A 14,456-nucleotide genomic window follows, 5' to 3' on the forward strand; every position below is an offset into this window, starting at 1 on the left:
TTAGCGTCGTTTCAACCGGTATCTACGGTCGACAATGTTGCTGCCGTCCATGCAGTAATCTAGTCATTATTATTTCACGATATTTACTTACATTCAACTTTACCCGTTCCCTCATTGTACACGACAATCTTTGTTCGGCACTTCTTTTAAATATTACAACACGCTTTCAATATTACCACATGCCATTGTAACACTGATTACATATCCGCATACCAGATAACACAAAGGGTGCAAACTTGGGAGTTAATAATGGAACAAGATACCTTCTAAATGGCTCTTTTACAGACCACCAGCAGCAAATGAAGATCTAGCGTGCAAATGAAGATCTGTTGTCAAAATTCTTTGCAAAATGGTCCCCGAAATGTTCAGTTTCTGAGAACGATGTCGAACGATGTGCCCGGGATTTCTCTCGCACTTTCAGCAACAGCAGCAACATTTTCACTCGAACGAGCGGTACAGGGACGCGGTGACTTTTTCGGATTTCCGACTGAACCAGTTTCAACGAATCTAGCAACCAAACTTTGCACAATGCTTCTCATGATTTCGAGGGAAATGATTACGAAGTTTTCGAATCGTTAGCGTTAAAGATCGCGATTTTTCGCAATACACCTGAATAATTTGCACGCATTCTTTCACCGTGTACTTTTATCACGATTATTTTCCCATCCGTCTAGATGACATATGTCAAAAGTTTCAGGTTAATCGGCTCGACCTTTTCAAAATAGCACGGAATTCGAATCGACCGATGACGATTGGGACATCCTATATTGTACGAAGTCGACGCATCGAATGTCTATCAAGTTTTTGGCGGCTCTAAATTAAAGTATGTTAGAGGAAGGAGAGAACGAAAATATAAGGAAGTGGGGAAAAGCATTTCATCCCGGGTCTGCTAGTGGACTCGTCAGTAAGGCATCCTAGCAGGCCCTGCCTTATACGCCGGGACATTGGAAGATCGGTAAGAGGTCGTATATATAGCGATCGGAGCAGGTACGGGAACTTGCGGGAAACGGTTGGTGGTGAGTTTCCCTCTGGTGGCAAGCGTGGGTAGTGCCGCCACAAGTTCTTTAAACTTGAGATACTGCTACCGTTACGATTTTCTCTGTTCCGCTTCGAGAGAACGCATGGTGCCCATACTTTCGATTCATCGATTGCTTCAATGTTGCGCGAACGATGAATCATCGTCTTCTACAATGCACTGAATTTCCTCAGAAATAGTCTCGATCTCGGGTCTAGATTATTTTCATCGAAATAGAATTCTCGAATAGTGCGGTCCAATTTCTCGGGGATTCATTTTTCAAATTCTGAACGAACTTGCCATCGCGGAAAGTTATCAATCAGTGTCCTACGCATGGACCTAAAATTCACGTTAATTCGATTTTCCACTTACGCGCGAATCGACCAGGCGCGTCAAACAATAGGTTGGTCGATAAGTTTTATCGAACGACGAAACTTATCGAGCAACCTGGTACTATACCGTTCAATGGTACTTCGAATTTGGGACGTGTACCAATTAGCCCGTGCGCAAGAGAAAGGGACCGAATTCGACAAGAACGATGCACAGAACGCTCCAGAGTTTTGCGCGCGAAAAATATTCATCGCGCCTCGTGGGCAAACGCGCGTTGATGGGCAACAGGCAAGCATAACAGTTTGATAGTCATGGTTCCGCGAACACCGAGTCGATAAAAACCCAATCATCTCGACGATGTTTCCGAACCCGCTTGGTACTTCGGAGCTGCTTTTATTCGTCCGCGTACCGTATTGGAGATGAGGTTTAATATTTGATATTTGCGATCGAAAGTTGCCTACGGGGATAAGGGCGATCCCGAGAGGAAAATTTCATTCGACAAGTGTCGCGCGGGGTAACGTTGTTTGTTCCTTTGAACGGAATTTTTTCGACGTTTCGCCTGATACACCTTCCATCCTTTCGTTTCACTCCGTTAGATTTATCTCGTCGTGAAAAATTGATTCGAGAAATCAGAAATTTCTATTCACGAATAGAACTTGGGAACGTTATTTTTTCCGATAGAGATATCACTAGTCAATGAAGTAATCGACGTAATCGAACCTTGTAATTTGAAATTGTCGAATTCCAATGCATCCTGTAATTAAGGTTGGATCGCGAAACCCTAATTCGCCAAATCTGACCCATTCGTGCTCTTCGTATCCATTCATGACGTGCTTTCGCGTACCAGAACTTGCGTACCTTTTCACTTTTCAACCGACAGGGAAAGAAAGTATTGCAATCGAGAAATATTTCGAAAAATGTTTCCTTTCATCGAAAAAATACATTTTAGAATTCTGCGATCGCATTTCGTTCGCGCGTCTGTCGACGAGATTACGGTAAAATGAAAAAATTGATTTTAATTGTATTTCGTATCTAAGTTTTATATTCTGATTTCAACGTTTGATCAGAGATTGGAGAATAATATTATCGGAACATTTTCGTCCGTGTTAATTTTGCATTATACTATTTTATATTATACAGAATTAATTCCATTCGAAATGTACCGTTCCGTTACATTCGGTTGGTAAACGTATCGAATGTTCGAGGAACAAAAAATATCACAACTTTCACGAGCCAAATTCCCAGAACATCGTTTAACCTTTTGTCCATGCGAGCCCCTACGGTAGCATAATTTGACCAGAAGCGATTTTTAACGGAGCTTTGAATTATTATAGCCAGTGGTCACGAGAGAAAGAAACGGAACATTCGTTACAACCGTCGTATTATTTCGTTAGAAAGAAAGAACAACTACCGAGGTTAGATCTCCGGTCGATCGAAATTAGAATCTAACGTGAAATTGGCTGAAAAATGATGTCTCCGAAAGGTCAGAGGACGCGAAACGTTGAAACGCGCGGAAGAATCCTGGCAAAGGCGACACAGGAAGAATATTTGCATCTATTTCCCCAGTTTTGCGCGCAGTAATCGAAATAGATTTGGGAAAGAGTGTTTGAACTTCTATAACAGGGTTTGCACGCGCTTCAGGAAATTCTACTGCATATTCAACGTAAGGTCGAGCACGGTAAAATGTGACGTCGTGGTTCGGGCGCAGTAGGTACCTTCGGGGAGTCGAAGCGAATTTCTGTATTTTAACTTTGCCCTTTATCGGGCTAAGTTTCTCATTAGAATTTTTATTACCCGAGTTTCTGCGCAGCTTGCACTGGGAAATAGTGATCGAACGTTCACTGGAATAGAACCAACAAGATCGCGATGGAGGGTCGTCCATTGTCATATCGTTGGCATTCATAGCTTGCAGTTAGCCAGAGATGATCTACGGTTCCGCGTTCGTCTGGCAGAATCGTAAACTCGATTATAATTGCTCGTTTGAAATCGAATACCTAGTTTCCGTTGGTATTGATAATAAACGAAAGGAATAACGCGCCGTACCGTTGTCCGTGGAATATTTATTACTCGATAAAGGTTCGTCCGTCAACGATCCATAAACTTGAGGTTCGTTTTAATTTCACCGGTTTTTCTTTTAAATTCGTTCCTTTTAACGAGCTTTCCTCTCTACTCTCCATGACCGATTCGGAGCTCTTCGCCAACCTTTTATCTCGTAAATACATTACTTCGAGTCTCGTACATTTGTTCGCGAAACTTTTCCTCCTCGAGGAACTCATCGCGAATTAAGTAATTTGGTTCTTCTCGATAGTTTCGAGAACCGTTCGCTTATTTATTCTCAATGAGCCGCGACAAGGAGCTTGTAAAAAGGTACGTCGGTATTTAATCTTGTGGAAGAAATCGTATTCATACTTTCTCCACAAACAGGGAAGCATGAAATATTTGCTTTCTGAACGTTTCGTTATGCATAGGAAGCGCTCTGGCAGGTATAGAGAATGTTGAGCAGGTTCTCTGCTTTTAATATTTTTCAACTGCGTACAGATTGTCTAAAAATAATTTGTTCAAGCATAAAATTTAATAACGCATACGAATGCTACGGACAAGTTATATAAAGAGTATTGTCAGTTACTTTCATTGAAATTCACGTGCAAAGTGAATAGTTCTGAATACAGTGTTTCAATGTATATTAACGCGATAGATTTTTCCATATAGGATTTTATTAAACACAGAGTGTACCCGAAAAGTAAAAAATTGTTCAGACAATCGCTTGAATAACATCTGCGATTGTGAAACACGCGTGACAAGAACCGACATATCGACTGGACATTGTACGAGTTACAAAAAGTGTCCAAGTGGAGGAATATTGTAAATTCTCCGTACATTTTCCTCTGTTCTCTTTTCTTTCGATAAATGCGACCGATCGAATTATGCAACAATTCGCTAGCTTGGAATTAGTCCACCCGAACAAGTTCGATAACAATGGTTGTTCAAAATTTCGAGCAACCACTTTGTGCGCTACTTTTCGTTGATATTCATATTCCAATGAACAATTCTCCGACACCTTGTATAACAATTAACTTCCACCATGTTGCCGTTAGGGAAGAAAATTGTTTACAACGGATTTGACGAAATATCTAGCAAATTGTCCGTGAGAGATTGCGCCCTATAAAATTCCTGTTCATACTGAACAATAAAACTTCATTCCGGTAATAAAACATCAACGCATGTTTCGCGAATCTTGAAAATTCTCGTCTTTTACGAGAAGTTCATCGCATCGAAAAACATAAATCCCGCAGATGGTGAACCATTAAACTGGCGAGCAAAGGGATGACAATACAATTTCTGGCGTCTACTCTGTAAAACTTGTCTGAGACTTTTGATGAATATGGCGTGCTATAGGGCACATTCTATACCATTAGAAATTACTTTTCATCACAGGAGTCCCTCGAACGAACGATACATTTATGACGACTAAACCCTTAAATATATACCACATGTATCATTTCACCCTCTACTTCCGCTTTCATGAATTATTCGTTATTTTCTTTCCTTCATTACTATCAGTGATTTGTTTCGTTTATGGTGCTGAAAGATGAGTAGGAAGAAAGAACGAAAGTAGTAAATTCCGTTCTAGTTCGTTTGCAAGTGGACTCGTCGGTTAAACTTTACCCACAGACTTTGTTTCAAAATACTTTGAAAATTGGGGCGGCGTTTAAGAGCAATTAAATAAGTTGGCTATAAATAGCAAATTTTGTATTCCAGTCATTCTTTTCGTAACTTTAACGAACATAACCGACTTCACTTGCCTACTTACAAATAGCTCAATATCTCACACGTACGACCTTGTTGTTTCTTCGTCAATCAGTGTTTGATAGCGCGATAAGTTAGTTCAGCTTGTACTCTGGAATCGAGATTGTATCGATGTGCAAAGTGATTTTATACAACTCCAACGAGGATAAACTTTTCGACTCAAAAACAAGATCAAGTTGGACATACGTTTACGCAAACTTACGTGTTTTTAAGTGCCAAATTCATCCCCGAAAAGTTTATCACGAGTATCGAGTTGTCGGTGGTGCATCGAGAACTCGCGAGAGAGAAATCAGTTCGATAGCCCTCTAGTGGCGAGCATAGGTAGTGCAACCACAGGTTTTACAGTTCAGTCGTAAAAATATGAAGTTTTTTTGTTATTAGAATACAATAGATTCGAGCCACGAATTCTAGTGTTTTTCAGGTATTATAAGGACTTAACGGGCATACGAAATTCCCCAAAACAAACACAAAACGATAAATAAAAACGATATTTATTGGTTCTTGAATTATTATACAAGACGTTCTTATTTATTTATGTGTAGTTGACAAACCATATATGTATGTACTTCTGATTAAATTTCACACGTCACGTTGAAGCGAGCACAATAACAAATAGACATATCATCTACGTGTTTAACCGTGTTCACTATCAATGATATCTAGACAATCGCAGATAAGAAGTCAAGGTGTTCCAATAAGTTTAAAATAAAAGAATGGACTTTTCCACTCGAGTATCATAACGATCGTACGCGTGTTCGATCGATCCTATTTCTTACTCAACGTCATTGTATGACAATTCATTCTTAATCTCAAGATGGCTGATATGCATTCCATACATTGGAAAAAAAATAGCAATGCAAGAAAATCTGCTTACCCGATGCAGGTATTATTTCTATTTAGATTGCTTCTTGAACTTTTAACCACAGATTAATTAAAGCTGTATTTAAAAAAGCAATCTCGTAGTTCACTTCGTTCAACGCGTCGAGCAAAATAAATTCCAATATACATACGCCTTATCTAGGCTAGCCAGTTTATAACAATCCTCGATTATTGTCAATCGATATGTTTCAACGTCGAACAAAATTTACCGCGGGTCGAGGCACTTTTAAAACCTGGCTTTTAACGAGATTCCTCTGAGCCTGCATCTCCAGAAATTCAATTTTCCCAGCTGTGAAGAAATTTAATAATGAAGTGCATTTTCATATAACGTTGTGTACTCGTGTCCTGCAAAGGCATGTCTCTCATGCGTACTCTACCATCGGCAATGACATTTACGAACACGTGACAGGCGTTTAATGAGAATTACGCGTACAGAAAAAAAATGGTTGCCTCGAAATCACGCGAACGCATATGCGATGGAACGGAATCGCATAGTTGCATCAAGATTAACGAACACATTTTACATTAAAAGTTTCAGTGAAAGAACATTTCCATAATCAAATTTTCACGGTAAGGTTCATCAGATCCTTGTCTCGCGTTAAAAAGCAATTTATATTAACAAACTTATGATTATTTTCAAAACAAACGACGCGATCTTCTCAAATATTTTGCTTTCAGTTTGCAAAAACATTATTATACCGAAGATAACTCGAAAAATTCGATCGATGACGCACTTCTTCCTAGACAGGTCTTATCAAGTTACTAGGGGATCTAAGATGAAGTACAGTTCCTTCTCCATTCTTGCGTCACTAATAGAGGGAGACACCGAATGTGTCTATATTGTCATCCTACGGTATGTCTCTAGCAGAGAGTTCGTATGCTTCTGACTCGAGACCCTCTAATTAACCCTTTTGGCACGGTAGCTTCGAGCGAGGAATGGGTTACCCAGCAGAGATGGACAGATTTCTGTCGATTTGTTACTTTGTTTTAAAATTACAATCTGAATTGTTCAAAAACTCATCACTCGGACTTAAAGTTAAAATCCGAATTGTACGAACGATTACGTTTTTAATTGTACAACAAAATTACATTTTTAATTACGAATCTAAACTCGCGACGAAACAAGAATCGTCGCCAAGAGTTAATTCTTAGATTATATCCGTGAAGCATAAAATGTCTTCGTTTCGATCGTGCGGGTTCTCATATTCGTCCAAAGAATAAACTGTTCGAGCGCGATTATGGCTTTAGGTAGCTCGACCGAAGTCTAGACGACTTAATACGCTTCGTTCGTATGCTCGAGCTGCAACAGACATTGGTGTAATTAAAATCGACATCGTAATTGACAGCACACGGTGTTTCCGGTTCCTTCGTAAACGAGAACGCATAATCAGCATCGCGTAACGCCACATAATCGCATTCTCATTACACGTAGCGTGTCGAGATGAAATTCGTGCATGCCTGCAATCCATTCACGCGATTTAATTGAACCATTTTAGGTCTGCATCGGCGGTCACGAATCACGTAATTCGAATCTACGATGATGTCGTCTCAACTTTGTTGATTTATCACAAAGCACCGTTCGGAGCTAATAATCGTATAGCTCCGTGGGCAATATGTTCCTATTCTAATCGAATAGCGATTTGTCTTGATAGTTGTCATGGAAACTATTAAACGATACCTGTTATCGTCTATTAAATTCCAATCGTAAAATCACAGGAGGAAGGGCACAATAGACAAGCAAACAAGTAGTTGGTAGCAGAAAGATACGATGGAATGTGTAAAATTACGTGTTAAAAAAATTAAAAGATTAGCGTTAATCGCGATGCTTGTGCGTTACAATGTGCAACGTGCTCGCCTTATCATAGGGAATACCTTGGATACGCGATGTATCGGTAAAAATTCGAATTTCGTGGAGAAGTGTTTTTCATCGAGCTTATCGATTCCATTGTTTGAAACGGTTAAGTACTTTCCGTGACGACATCCTTTCAAAAAATGAATCCGACTTCGTACGTAGCTTGGAAAGCTTCCATCGAAGGAGAAACACGTTGCATGAAATTCCAATCTACAAATATGTATACCCGTTGAAAAGGTTCTCGATTGAAGATGATTTATAAACTTGCATGAGATGCAAATTGAAATGGTCGTCTCGCGTCATGCGCTACGGAGGTATTAAATCGATAAAGATTACGTTGAACTTCGCGTATCTAACCTCCCGCAATTGCTAAATCAATTTTCGTAGGCTCGTGTGTATCGATTACAACGTTTATTCGCAAGAATATAATCAACATTCGTTTCTGCTAAATTCCTAAATTTCTAACTGCGACCTATGAAAAGATTAATTTTGAATTTATTCTCGAAAATTCATTAGCCGCTCAAAAGAAGAAGGTTAGTTTAAGGTAGCGTGGATACGTGAAAATAAGTATGGTTAATTTGGAGCAAAGTAGTCGCGTTACAATAACGTTTAAAGTTTGTTCGATCCGAAATAGCAACACTTAGGTTGATTAGTTGTAGAGTGGTGTAAACATAACGGTATAGAAACCTGGCAAAATAAGACTTTTAATACACTCCAGTTATATACTCGCTATAGACGACTCTCTAGATTCTCATTTTCTTGATGGCGTGAAGTAGTGGCTTAAACCGTAGAATGATCACACTTTGCGGTGAATACGTTTTTAATCCTGAAATATACATTACTTAAATAACCGCAATATCGTATTACATTGATGTTAGAAAACCTTAATGGAATAATAAGTTCCTTTTCATTTTTCTCGGGCAATTTGAATTTCGCACGAAATGGGTCAGATAAATGTCACGATTAGCGATCGCACCTGCTTCATCGACTATTAATTTCTATTTTGTACTAAATATGATGAATGAATAAATGCGCCGATTAAAATAGAAAATGAAATACATTTTACCTATTAATTAAATTGTTATTCGACCTATTGTAAAATGCATTTATAATTTTGATTGAATATGTAGTTATGAATTTCTTCAATCACATCGGAAGAGATAGATTCTGATAAAATAGGTTAACAGATATTCGCGTATTCGATTTAACAAATTCTTTTGCAATGCTCTACGAATTGGTTCGATTAATCTTTTAGATAAATATAGTACACGTTAGACTTTTACGTTCTGACGTATTTAAACGTGTTCGGTGCAAATATGGAAAGTTATTCTAATTTCGAATCGATGGGTCGAATTTCATTTATGGATTTGCCAGGAGCAATGCACTTGAAGCAAGACGCTTGTACGCAGAGCATTCTCTCGATCGACGTTTACCAAACAAACTTTTCAAAAAGTGCACCAACATTCACGACCGACCGATTCTTTCTGCAAAAAGTACTGTGACAGAACTCTTATTCGATCTGTTAACGAAGAAGAACGAATCCTCCATTAAGTTAAAAAGAATTCTGAAACTCTTATTCGAAGAATACTAAGAACTTTTGCGAGAACAATAATTGTACCAATACCACGTTCAAAGAGTGCAGAAACTTATCGAAGCTAACTTTCGTTCCGGAGTAATCTTCTATATCTGGTTCCTTCAAATGTACGAATATGACAACAATTTTTCATTTACCATAGGTATTACCAATAAAGCAAGATTCACTCGAGATGGGACAATAAACCTTCGTAACAGCCATTATCGGTTCAATGAAGGTCCACGTATTATTGTACAGTCAAAACATCGGTAAAAGTTTATAGTAAACGTATGGGTAGAAATAATTGGCAGTTTCTTAATCGGACCAATTTTTTTCGATAAAAAGTTAACAGGCAGAATTTATAGTAATTTCTTAGAAACGCATTTACACGAATAGCTGGTATAGTCGAAATCCATTGTACATTCTACATCTAACGAAAAAGTTAAAATACGCCGACACAAAATTGAAGAAGGAATGTTTTTGACAAATTCGAGGAATATCGCGGCTCATTAAAAGAATCTCATCATCGATGTTAAGGCGAGCATCTCCTGCGTAGGTAATTAGATACGAAATGACAGAGCACGTATACCTGTATTTCGTAAATAAAGTCAAATAGGACGTAAATTATGTAAAATTATTTCCAAATCTATCCACGTTATATCGACCTGAAAATAAATTTAGTAATACGCTCAAAACAACTATGTATATCTCTTTTCCAAAAAGAACTTGCAGTTTTAAATCACAAGTCGAAAATTTACGTACTCGTATTTCTGGGCATTCAAAATTATATATATAATTTTAATAAAAATTACGCATACGTCTTTCTATTTACAAAAATTCAAAATCGTATCGAATTGCCAATGATTACAATACGAAAACTTGTAAGGTACGCTATTTTTATAAATAATACTTTCTTCTTTATTAATGGTACCGACACAGAACCATGACTTCTGGTTCGTGGTGCTATTCAATGACGCAGCGTCGTATTTCGAGCACAATTGATTGAACTGCAGATCTAATTTGTAATCCACAGACATATGCCACAAATCGATAGCTCTTTCAGTGCCCTCTTCCACTGCACCGACCTGTTGTTTTCACGTCTGTCGTTTGATCAATCAATTAGAATGATTATCATGTCGCTGCGTCCCTCCAAGGAACGCGTTAAATTATATTTACGTATAGTTAACCGCCACTCGGAAATATTTTTATCAATTATAATCCTGATCGATTTCCAAGTGCTTTCCGTTACAGTACTCGCAATCGACTTCGCAAGGCTCGTAAATATTCACCGTGGTTTTCATCGTGATTCGCTTCTATGTTTTTTACGAGTTTTAAATTAAAAACTTCATTTACTTTAGATTTCTATCGCTCGCGCACGAGTGGACATTTCATTTAAAAGCAATGAATATAATGCATTGCCAATTTATCTTAATGTTTCGTTTAAATGGAATTCAACGAAACGTGCCACCTTGGCGAGAACATTTTTTACATAATTTTGGTTCGTATTGTTAAAGATAGTATACTGGTTTCATATTGTGAAAACCATATTGTCAAAGTATTTTTATTATTAAAAATACTTTGGTGATCGGATCCACGATATATACAGTATTGAGCGTAAAATCGTAGGCGGAGACTGAACAAAATATTGCGCAATAATCTTTCATTTACTTTTGTCGGTTTCTCGAATGCCAATCAACTGCAATGCTATAAATTGATTCATCAAAGTATTAAATATTAAAATATATCAATATTAGCAATATTTGTATTACTTGGGTAACAGATTTTACGTGTATTAACTACGTATTTTATTATATTACGTTTACTGAAATATATGTAGCAATTTATTTGTTGTCTCGATTACAGTTGCATCTCCGCCAGATCGAAGAGTCACGAAAGACGATATTGCAGTGTCCTCACCCGGTGCATCTCCGAACGTTAATGCAACTACGAGCTGCACTGGTACAACATCGTCTCCATCGCACAATCCTTCCTCGCCTGGTCGAAATGGCCAGCTACCGAGTAAGTAATACGATTATCAGAAGTGTCAAATTTCCACTTGTCCTATAACACCTAAATAATAGATACATATTAATGGTAAACAACGATTAATCGAAAAATTCACTGTCATCTAAAATACGGGAATTTTCGACTCGATAGACTTGGATTTAGATTTTCATACAATATCTCTAAATTACTTCGATCCGATCGTATACTACTGTGTTTTATATTGCGTATACACACACATCGTAAATATCCCGTTTTGAAAATAGCACAACACTGTTGTTCTCAATGCTCGAATTGATTTACACTCCACGAATCAAATTCTATGATTACCGATCGTTACGACACGATCTTCGCGATTTTCATGCTCGTGGTTAATTATTCGCTCGAATTCGTCGAGACCATGTCCAGTAAATGGATTTTTACGATCCACGCGCTTCGAGTGATTCCATTTTGGGTATGAAAGTTTGGAAAGTTCAATGTGTCCCCGTTAACGACGCTATCGCGATGCGAAATTTTCCAGATCGCGGGTTAAATAGAATACCGGTTAATGTCACGGAGTTGTTTGTGTTCCAGAACAAGGCACACTAACGATAGTACGCCGAAGTTCTGGCAAGAATAGAAGTATCGGTGGAAGTTTCGAAAGTTCCCCGCCGCCGCACAGTCCTGACACTCTTTCGTCCAGCCACTCCGTGGATCTCGACGAGATCCTCGATAATGTCGATTTAACGACAGACACGCTTCCTGCCGTTGACACCCCCGATGCCTGCGATAAAGCTGCTCTCAGGTAAGATTCGTAATAAATTCTTTATCGCTCTTGCGACCGAAGAATTCACTTCTTGTATACTAACCTTTACGAGGAGCGAATTAAATCAATCTTCATTAAGGTGTTGTACCTAGATAACTATCATCCAGACATATTTTCTCGGCGTAGAGTTTCATTCAAATTCCCCAAAATTAAGCTGTTCAAACGAGCGATCTCATTCGAGACAGAACCTGCTAGAGAAGCCTTTACTTAAGAGTCCATTAGCACAGAGCCTTCTAAAGCATAGTTGACGTTCTTTGGGTTCGCAGGAACGTAGAATCGCACGAACAAGAACGTCTTTTATTCGTGTTTCGAAATACCAGAATGTTTTATCCCTACATAAAACATCTACTTGCACAGAGATTATTATCGTAAATTAATTTGGCTAATTTTCCCATCAGTCCATCAAGAATCGTGTATTAGTTCTTAAAATTGTCGTTACGTTGCATACGATCATTGAATAATTAGTAGCTATAGATTTGATCAAACCTAGGGGTCGCTAATAATTTTACCTTACGGAAAGTGGAAAATGAGAATGAAAAAAGGTCATCTTTAATATATATTCACTTCTGTAAAGTATGAATTACACTTGCTCGCGAACAAATTTTAAACGTTAAACAATATTGTGTTCCTTCTAACGTAAAGAAATTCTCATTCTTTTACGGAAAGGCTACAGGACCTGACAATTTCTGTTATAGACTAAGATGTTTACTGAGACAGCTTCAGCATGGCGAAATTTCGGCAGAATTGCTTCAACGAAACTTACACTACGCGGCACGCGTTCTCGAAGCCGTTTTCCTCGATGAAACCAAGTAAGTCCTACTTCAAACGACGATTAACATCGATTTCTAGCGTTTTAAATAATATTGTGCGAGTTGTTTTATTATAGTTACGCACAGAGAGCTGATTTACCACTTTATACTTGACACGCAACCTCTATGAGAAGATTTGAAAATGTTGTAGATTAGTCACCGATTATATCGTAGACAATTTTAACCAAATGCTTCAATGTGTCTAATTTTAAGCGCAGATAAATTAACAATTGAAATACTTTTAACCGATAAGCAATGCATTCATTTTTCTTTAAAAAGAACTCGTGTGTAAAAAGACGTATTACTCGTTACTACTGTTATTATTGTTGTCGTTGATTCCTTAACTAACGAAATATATTTTATCAATAATTGTACCATACAGGGCTCACGACTCTTGGAAACACAAAAAGATGTCAAGAGACGTAGATTACGTTGCTTTAAACTTTTTGGACAAGTTAGTTATATTTTACGATGTTGTTATTGTGTTAAACAATAAAATTGAATATTTGCATGGAATGTTTTAAAGGGAGTTTCCAATGTACCATGACCTCAGATTCGGGCAGTAAGGACTCCAAGAGCGCCTCTTTAGCTCAGTGGTAGAGCACTGGTCTCGTAAACCAGGGGTCGTGAGTTCAATCCTCACAGGAGGCAACTAAATTTTTTTTCATTTTTTTTCTCTTCATATGTCGTTGAACACCTTAAATAATATTCAATGTCAAAGATTTTGTAAATTTCAGCAATTATTTTAATAATTATTCTTTCCAAGCTTTGCCATTGTTACACGTTACTCGTGTACACTATACTGTTACCAAAACTTACGATATTTTCGATTATTAACACTCCCTCTTGTGACCAACACTAATACGTAAAAATAGAAATTAATTACGGCATTAATATTATTTTATATTACAAAACAACCGCGTTGCGACGAAACAGAGAATATGTCGATGTGTATTCTAATTTTAAACTTTTCTTTCGTACATCCTTTTTTTCTTTTTTTTTTTCAAAAGGTAGCATCTGATAATGCGAACGTAGTTAATGCCGGCGAAACATTTATGCGCGTTCGGGATCACTCCTTTCACCGCGCTAAAATAACGAATCTCTAATCAGATATCTCCGAATCTTTGTCAAAGTTGCAAGATTCTACCTTTTTCGATAAAACTTAAAAACGACACGACGAACAGTACAGCTTTGTTTTCCGCGCAATTTGAATCTTCGTCCGTGTATTCGAAAACCATCGTCACGGATCCAATATCGAATCACGAATTAATTAATTTCTATTACCTTCGATCGATTTTGCTAAACGCAGGGACGATCGTCCGCGAGCCACGACGATCACAAGGACCGTTCGTTCAACCAAGTGTATAAACGTGCTGAACAAT

General features: G+C 37.9%; 1 protein-coding gene and 1 non-coding gene across 8 annotated transcripts in view; both read left to right on the forward strand.

Moving 5' to 3' along the window:
- The window catches only part of LOC143153577 (dual specificity calcium/calmodulin-dependent 3',5'-cyclic nucleotide phosphodiesterase 1), a 258,363-nt gene that overhangs the window by 217,722 nt on the left and 26,185 nt on the right, over positions 1-14,456 (forward strand). For all 7 annotated transcript variants that reach the window (XM_076324958.1, XM_076324957.1, XM_076324955.1 and 4 more), the window contains 3 exons: positions 11,320-11,475; positions 12,034-12,244; positions 12,961-13,074. In XM_076324958.1, the coding sequence (XP_076181073.1) occupies positions 11,320-11,475; positions 12,034-12,244; positions 12,961-13,074 (481 nt within the window). The remainder of the gene's footprint in view (positions 1-11,319; positions 11,476-12,033; positions 12,245-12,960; positions 13,075-14,456) is intronic.
- On the forward strand, positions 13,654-13,725 carry Trnat-cgu (transfer RNA threonine (anticodon CGU)). The gene has a single exon. It is a non-coding gene; the product is annotated as a tRNA-Thr (tRNA).

This window comes from Ptiloglossa arizonensis, chromosome 13 (genome assembly GCF_051014685.1).
Source record: "Ptiloglossa arizonensis isolate GNS036 chromosome 13, iyPtiAriz1_principal, whole genome shotgun sequence".
NCBI classification, from domain to species: Eukaryota; Metazoa; Arthropoda; class Insecta; order Hymenoptera; family Colletidae; genus Ptiloglossa; species Ptiloglossa arizonensis.